The following is an 8849-nucleotide window of genomic DNA, read 5'->3' on the forward strand; positions in this document are numbered from 1 at the left end:
GGAACTCCAACCTACCTCACTCACCCCATCGGCAGAGCCACTGCAGGTGCTGAGGTTTTGAAGCTTTTTGGGAACCGTCCAGAAGTATAGTAGCTGCTCCATCGTCACTCACCTGCCTCCTCTTTAGAAGGGCTAAGCACAGCCTGACGGCGCCCAGCTTCCCCAAACACACACAAAAACTCGGTGAAGCGTCTCCTCTCTTAAAGTGCTGCTCAGATAAAAAACAAAAAAGGAGAAACTGCTGTTCCTATGAAGGCAAAAATATATATACTCACCTATAGGTAAATAATAAAGAAATGGCTTCATCCTCATCCCTGCTGCTCCGAAGGATTTAGTTAGCCCCGCGTGCTGAATCTTTCCTATGAAAAATGAACAAATCTGAGCCACGGGCCCCCTCTGCTGGGGCCCCCACAGCTGGTGCAGAGCCCAAAAGGGTGCCTGGCCCCTCGCAGGCCCAAAGCCTCTTTATTTCAGCATTTTTAGTTTTTTAAAAAAGACACATAATGTAAGAGCTGGTGCACCAGCACTGCACCAGTGCCCATCTCACCTTCTGACCCAGGGGACGAAGCCCTGCCTGTCCGGCAACCATCGCTCCAGAGGGATTTGGGGTTCGTCCTCTTCCATTGGAGAGGGAGAAGTGGCCACAGCTCTCAGGGTAGGTGTCACCATCACCCTTCAAGAACTCCATGGCCCATCCTGTCCCCATCCTGGGCCCCTCGGGGGTCCCCAGACCCTCCCAGGGACCCATCTGAAAAACCTCCACATCCACAGAGCGGTTTACAGACTTCATTTAGCTCAAAGGAAAAGTCCTAATTAGTCACTCCGAGTGATTTACTTGTTCATTTGGAAGGAGGGGGAAGGGGAGAGACTAAGCTGAATTGTCTGAAATTATCCCTAAAGGGCACTGTAAATTAAGTGTTAATGAGGAATCCTATGCAAAGGGCCACAGTAGCTAAATAAAATAATTAAGGTGCTAAGTGATAACATTCATTTGGTTCTCAATAATTTAGCCAGCCTGGTTTGCAAGTCGCATATTTGCAAATGAAGCCACCCTCAACCCATCCCTCCTGTACATCAGTGGTGACAGCAGTGCTGGGGCAGCTCAGCATCAGCAGGATCAAGCCCACCAAGAGAAGGAAACTTTTCCGGACAAAGAGACCAAGCTCCCACCCGAAGGGAGCGCTCTGCTCCACTGATCACACTCTGGATTTATATATGACACGAAAAGGATTGATCCGAGTCCACAGCCAATCTTCACAGAGTTTTTATTTCACCAGGCTGCGTTCTTCCCCACCACATCTCTCTCACAGTTCATGTCCAACCCCCGGCAGGACTGCAGACCTCGTGCGCAACCAAATACAACACGATGCATTTTCAGACATTCAAGCAGCAAAGTGTAACTGAGGTATCACCTCATTGTGAAGAAACTGCTACTGAATAGTCCCAAATCATCTCTGGCTCTCACCAGCACCTTCTGGGCTGCCACTGGGGCAGCGGGCTCAGGCACGGCTGCTCTCAGCAGCATTTGAGTGTTGTCTCTCACCTACAGCCCAAAGTCTCCCCGCAGCAGGAGCACAAAGCTTGCAGCCGACCCCAGGAACTCAAGGATTTGGCAGTCTGCTTTTAAAAAAAAACAGCTTTGTCACCCCTTCCTTACAGTCGATCCTCTCAGGTGCCGGTGGGAGGTGTTACCTCATCAGCATCACCAGCGTTCTGGTGGTGTCAAGCGTCAGCTGAGATGCAGCTCAGGTCCACGGGCTCTCTCTGTGACTTGAGGTGACAGAAAAGACTCTGGGAAGAGCACTTCTATATCCACACCAAGGGAGCACAGCCGAGCAGCTTTCCTCGCCAAATAAATAAAATTCAATTGCTGTGCCTCAGCTTTTGGCTGCAGATGGAGTGCAGGAGAACACCTATAGGAAAGTAAAAATAAGTAAGAAAAAAAAAAAGTGCTTTTTTAAAACCACAAGAAAATCGTTCTGCAAGCCTGGATGTTTGTTTGACTTTTAAATACAGAAATTTGGACTACGATGCCTTTGTGCTCAGAACAGCTTTTACCAGTAGCAACAGAGACGTTCAGCGACTCGATCCCGGGGTGGAGCGCTCTGCCAGGGGGTATGGTCAGCATCCGATGGCACAAGAGCTGCGTCTCCAGGGAAACTCCATCACCTTCACTACCTGCAGAAGAAAAGACACTGCTCACGCCACCTCACAACTGCTGCCACGTCCCTTTTTCCCCTCCCAAACACTCCGTCACGCCCACACCCTTGCCCCTAAGCTCACCAGCAACCTCATGAGCTCCCATGCAGCAACAGTCAAGAACTGGGGGCACCTCACCTGCTTTCCCTTCCCAGCCCACTCCAGCCTCCCCAGATCTGTTCTCCAGTATCTGAGATGTTTTTGAGGAATGCCTGGGCAACAAACCCATGTGCACAGCACAGAGCCTTCCAGTCCAACCCCCCATGCTGGCAGGCACCGCACCAGCAGACATACAGGGGCTGCTGCCAGAGGGACAAGGCAGACACGAGGCCACAGGTCCAGTGTGGTCCAGCCAATCCCACGTCCCTGTCGATAGTGAGTTCAGGCTTTTCAGCACACGGTACCGCCAGCTGGGCGCGACTTGTGAATGCAGACGGTTTAACCAGAGGCTTCAATTGATTAGTTGTTAAACCATCCAACAACCCTGATATGTTTGGGCTGATACACTGGTGAAACAGAGTTGAAATCTATCCCAGGTCATTAGTAGTTGTTTGACTCACACTGTCACAAAGGGAAATGGAAAGGGAGAGGCTTTAAACAATCCTGCACGCAGACAAGTGAAAATGCAGAAGACCACAGACCTCCCAGCCTGCTCGGCTCCCCAAAGAATTCTTCCACATTCATTATTTAGAGCTACACAGACAGCTACACGGCTGCAGGAATCGCTAGCTCCTTTCAAAGATGTGCTCACCCTCTGACAAAACAGGCTCAGCATGCTGGAAGCCAAATGTCTCCCTTCGACAGCCGTACCCTGACCCCAGGCTCAGGCTGGGATGGCACTGCCAGGGCACACGCTGCCTACCGGGGGCTTCTGCGCCTCTGCTGGCACCAACACGTAGACACTCGCCTGAAATTTTCGCAGCACACATGGATGCTTCAGGCACTTTCTATGCCACTGGAGACTCATTCCTCTGTAAGGCAAACGAGCTCCCTGCTGGGCTTGAGTTGCTCCAAAATTCTTCCCCTGTTGCCTCCTTACAGCACCTCCCAGCAGGGCCCCATGTACTGATCTCTGCGACACCCCCCAGACCACAGAGGGGAGGAAAGGGCTGTTATTCCTGTTTCACAGACTGGAAGCTGAGGGCCAGTCGCATGTTTTAGTGGCCCGATCTAAGTGGCAAGTTGCATTTTGTGCCAGCAAAAGAACGGTTTGGGTAACGCATTTTGCATCACCTTCCCACAGAAATAAGCCACATGTGCAAAAACATCTTTTGCCCAGGGTAAGTGCACCTTCAAAAAAAGCAAAAGCCCATTTCGAACCATTATTTGCTTCTTCTTGGAGCCAGCAGCACAGACAAGGCCTAGGTGAGATATTCGAGGTCATACAGGAAAGTCTGGGTGACGCAAGAAATCAAAACTAGACCTCCCGCAGGCCAGCCTGCCTCTTTGTCACTAGACTGTGTGTCTCTAGGGATGCTTCAAGAAAAAAAAAAATATTATCCTACTTTTTACTGATCCAACACAGAAAAGTTTTACAACTTACAGTCTGATTTGCCTCCTGAGCCTCTCAAACCTCTCATGGGACTCTCCAACTGGGACAGCAGCTCTTGCCAGAGCTGTGACAGCTCCTGGAGCTACCCGCTCCTCTCCCTGGCAAGGGTCTTGCAACTCCTAATAAAGGCAGCAATTTTGCTTCCAGCTTTTACAAAGCTTTTTATGGCTCTGGCTGCTTAAAATAATTAGGAACCATAAATCCAGGGCAAAAAGACTTGCACAGAGTGTGACACATGGGAGGGAGCATTGACTAAATCAGATTAAAGCCTAGTTTATACTGGTGAGCAAAACACTTCCCACTTCAGATCTTTGACTTCCATCTCCCAGCTTTGCCCCTCACTGACAGGCCTTCAAGGCCACAGTTAGAGCTTGGCTGAAATGATAAAACAGGTTTCCTGCCCCAGTTACAACTAACACCACCCTAACAACTGCAGGTTGTGGCGCAGGAAGTACCAATTTCGCTCGCTGCAAAATGAGAATCTCGGTAAAATTCCCAACTCCATGACCAGCCTTGACCCCCAGGCTAAAGACTGAATGTGTAAAGAAACTATTCTTGCTCAGAGATGACTGCTCCCACAAAACTCCCAGACCCAGGGCAGCCAGCCCGCCTGTCACCTTCAGCAATGCCTCCATGCCATTAAGCTGGACTGTCCAAATCACCCTCTGCCAAGCCAGGAGGCTGAACTCAAGTCTGCAAATGTTTAACTTGCAAGACAACCCGTGCGAAGCTCGGAAGCTCACTACCATGCTAAACTATCTCTGCTGCTCTCTGCAGCCGCAGGTACGCTACATATTCAGATCGAGAATGTTTCTTCAAACAACCTCAGCATCAGATGACTGCTATGTTCAATTTTCTGTTCAGCGAAGAGTTAGTGCTCAGCAGAGAGTTGAAATCATTACTGCTGCAAGGTCCAGGAGCTCTCCTCATGCATCTACCAATCAGCCTCCAATCTCCCTTGACAAAAGGATATTTGGACTTTTTCCTGGAGAAATCTCCCATAATTCAAGGTAACGACACCGCTGCCACTTTCACCCCCTTCCTTTCTCCTGGTGGTGTCGTCGTTTCTGGGATGCATTTCTTTGTGGTCCATCAGCAGCGCTGCCAGCCTCCCTACTCCCTTCACAATATAGCTCCACACATCTTGTAGAGATGCCAGATTTGCGGCGTTGTCTTGTCAGTATTTCTAGGAGTTCAATAAACATTTTAATTAAAGGAATGTCTTCTGAGCCAAGAAGACCACAGCGCGGGGCAGGATTAGAGCCCCTCCATGGCTCAGCGCCAGCACGACACTACTTCCAAGCGTAAAAGCTCAAACCAGCTCCTGTGCCAGGTGACACAAAGCGGGGGGCTACAGCACAGCTACGCAAGCATACCCGGAGCAGCATGCTGGGGTGAATTTCTTGAGCTGCTGCAAGGCGGTTGTTCCCCTTCTGGGAGGCTGCATAACCCCCAACTGTCTCCAAAAGACAGCACCCTTTGTATCACCCTCTGCACAAAAACGAGGCAGAAGTGGACAGCTCTGTAGGAATCACCCAGGAAAGTGGCACCTGCTCACTGCTGGAGCAGGTCTGGCAGGCAGGAGGTTGCACCTCCTCCTCCTCCTCCTCCCCGTACCGCAGCAGCCAACAGCTCCTGCCTTCACCCACGTGTACAAAAAGCAGCCTCAGACTTTGTGTCCAGATCATCCCCAGCAACAGCTCCTCGCACTTCTTTCCAGATCTGGGCACAGAGATACATTCCCGTGTTTTCTGAAGAGGACACACAACAGGGCAAAGGCCGGGCACAGCTCACCCTTGCAGCCTCAGCGTGGCAAGAGCGAGCACACACCTCCTGGGTCGCTCACTCACGTTTGTGCTTCGCTCAGACACAAAAAATCCAGGTTCAGGACTCTACAACCGGGTGAAAAGCAGAACACAAGGCAAAACAACGTGTTTGGTTACACTGACCCAGCCCCGACTTGCCCCTGAAAATCGGCATCTAGACCCTCTGCAGCTGCCAAACTCCCCATTCATCTACACAAACTGGTTTGTTCTTGCAGTTCCTACCAGGAGGCCTCTTGGTTCCCCCCCTCTCTGGGTCCCTATTTCATCTGCAGCCAAATTGCTCCAGTAGCACTTGCTCAGCTTTTCTTTCCAGACTAAAAGTAACGTTTACAGGCCTGCAGCTCGCTTTGGAGTGAACCAGCACCCTCATCCTTCCCTCACACACGCGCTTGTGCCAAGCCCAAAGCTCTGCGAACCAAAATACCTATTACTAGAATAACGGGTTTATTCCACCGAAATTCCGAGCAACTGATGACAGGAACATTTTCCACATCCTCAGGACTGCCGACTGTTCCCACGACTTCCCAGCCTTCTGTAGTTTTAGCCTAGAAATGAAAAAGGAAACAAATGTTTAAAAATTGCCTATTTTTCAAGTGTAAAAAAAAACGAAGTCATGTATGCCAACATGCTTTTTTGAGGTTATTTTGGTGGGGTTTTTTTTACATTTTCAGTTAAGCCGACTAGCTTTTCTAGATTTCTGGCATCACTTGAGTTTTTACCACCAAAGTCCTCCCGGTACCTGCGCACAAAGCCTGATTTAAGAAGGAGCAGGGGGGAAAAAAAAAAAAAGTAATTTTCCTTCTGGTGTTTATTCCAGTTCAGCAAGCAAACAAACAGCAACTGAGAAGCTCTTTTTTTTTTTTTTTTTTTCTCATACAACAGTTCTAGGAAGGTTTTTGCCAGGAAAGCATACAAAAAAAGTAGTGTCAGACAAATGAGCATAAGGCTAATCCACAGAGAGCAACACAGTGGAAGTTCTCAAGCGTGGGCTCAGCCATCAGGAGCCCACAGTAATGTTTTCAAACACAGGTGCATGTTTTCAAACTTAGATGCCAAAAATCAGCTCATACAAAAGGCAGAGCACTCAACACTCTGTGCCTCACATCACCAGAGAATCAGCCTTTCCCCCCGCACCCCAGTTAAAAGAGCCCGAATTACTTGTCTTGGAAATCCATTTTAACAGTAAGAGAGCTGCTGCTTCTCGCCAGCTTCATTTCCTGTGAAACTGGCACTTTTTACATTACATTATATCAAATTTACACCACTCAGGCAACGCCGAGGGTTAGGCCAGCGAATCTGGGTCCAATTAAATGAACTGCTGCAATGGCTCCAAATGTTAATAATTCAGGCTTTACAGTAACAAAGTGATTCTTCCAGCTGTGTCAATTAAATACTGATGTATTTTATGTATCTTTAATTTCACCATCATCTGGAGTCCTGGCTGCCACAGATCTAGTGTAGAGCTGGACAAGGGTTTTCCAGCACTAAGCGAGGAGACTCCAGGCTTGTCTCTGCTCGGCCTCCTCGCAGTCACACCAGACCATGACGAGCTCTTCCTCAAAGGGACACAGCACGCAGCGACCCCGGCTGCCACCATTCCCCTGAGGGTCTGCAGCCCCCACCTTCCCACCCCACGTCGAATCCTCCAACCCCACTGAGTCAGGGAAGTGACAGTGCTACCGCAGGGGATGGCCCCACTCTGCTGACTCAAAGTGACATCTCAGGCTTCGTTTCAGTTTAAACTGTTGCTTTTCCATGCGTGATCCCTTCCTTTTTGCAGCACATTCTGCCAAGGGCCCTGTCTCACCTCACCTCATAAAAAGATTCCCAGGAGCTTGCAACAGCCCTGGTTTCGCCTCTCTCCCGATCTCCAAAGGCTGCCCAATGCTGCCATCATGTGCCTGGGCCCCGGGATGCTGCCTTGCGGCAGACCGGGCAAGACCCGGTCCTCACAGAGAGGAAAAGGGGAACAGACCCCGTCTTATGAGCTCGTAGTCTGAGTATGGGACAGACACAGCCTTACCCTGCTGTCTCCACCTTCCAGAAAAAGACCCCACAGCTCAGCACCGCTCCTCGCCCCGATGGGACGGGACCCGGGGTGCACACCCGTCAGAGGTGGTCCTACAGCACAGACCACCGGCAGCAAACAGGAATGCAGAGCGGGAGCGCAGGACACCGCAAATAACCTCTCCTGTACATCCTATTCTGTTCAACAAATGCAGTATTTGAGGTTTCCTTGAAAGGAAACGGGGGAAAAAAACACGGATCTTTCTACCTTCAAAAAGCTCTGGAGATCGTCTGTGCTGTAGACATCGAAGACTTCGATAGCTCCTGAGCTGGCTTTGCTCACTGTCGGAGTCAAGGGGCAGCTGCAAGGTAAAAAAAAAAGTGTTCTTTGAGAGCAAAAAAAGGAAATCCAGAAGATTTTTTGTTTCTGTATTTACTTCCCTTGCCTCTGCAATCCCACTTCAACTAGTCCACTAAAGATCTCACTCACTATACAGATACATTTTTCTACAGAGAATAGGCAGGCTCAGAAATTAACCCAGGAAGCAGGCTGTTGCAGTTTTGTGCACAGCTAGGACAGCTGGAACACAAAACGAATTAAAACAAAAACTAGGCAGGAAGGTTCCTTACCAGCCTGGAACATCATGTCCTGCAGCTTCCTTGCGAAGTGCAAGGCAAAGCAGCAGCTACCCAGATTCAGCTCTCCAGCTCCATCCTAGAAAGCCCTCGAAAGCAGCTGTTGAGCAAGACAGGCTTTGGGAACCAGCAGGAAAAGAGAGAGGAAAGTTGAAGGAGCAGTTAAACAACTTCATACCTGTTCCTCTGGCTTGTCACCACTCTGTCCACCCCCAAGAAGTAAGCGGAGCGCAGCAGTGCCCCCAGGTTCATGGGATCCTGGATCTGCTCCAACACCAGCCAAATCAACTGTCGGTTCAGACTCTCTTCATTCCCCAAATCAGGCTTTTCAGCTTCCTCCAAACTCTTGAAATGGAGAGGAGTGGCCTCCAGACAAACTCCCTGGTGGACCTGACCTCTGCACAGAGCATCCAGCTCTCTCCTTTTGACGTGGTGCACAGGCACACCCCGGGCTGTGGCCTGAAGGACAAACTCACTCACAACAAGCCGCCGAGGGCCGCTGCTCTGCTTGAGGAACAACCTGAACAGTTTCCTTCTGGACTGGGAGAGAGCCAGGGAACACGGGGCGATCCCAAAGAGGATCTCTGAGCCTTTAGTCCTCTCAATGGCCAGAGACTTTGGTTCCTGCC

The 8849-nt window shown here is 50.0% G+C and overlaps 1 protein-coding gene across 1 annotated transcript; it reads right to left on the minus strand.

Annotated features, from left to right (window-relative positions):
• Nucleotides 1-1863: 1863 nt before the first annotated feature.
• MRM1 (mitochondrial rRNA methyltransferase 1 homolog (S. cerevisiae)) lies at nt 1864-8804 on the minus strand (the record flags this gene model as incomplete). Its single annotated transcript, XM_009868486.1, has 5 exons — nt 1864-1913; nt 2059-2178; nt 6002-6122; nt 7853-7946; nt 8399-8804. Coding segments are annotated over 5 exons (791 nt in total), but the record flags the coding sequence as incomplete, so codon positions are not given.
• Between the last annotated feature and the right edge of the window lie 45 nt (nt 8805-8849).

This window comes from Apaloderma vittatum, unplaced genomic scaffold (genome assembly GCF_000703405.1).
Source record: "Apaloderma vittatum isolate BGI_N311 unplaced genomic scaffold, ASM70340v1 scaffold29424, whole genome shotgun sequence".
Lineage (NCBI taxonomy): Eukaryota > Metazoa > Chordata > Aves > Trogoniformes > Trogonidae > Apaloderma > Apaloderma vittatum.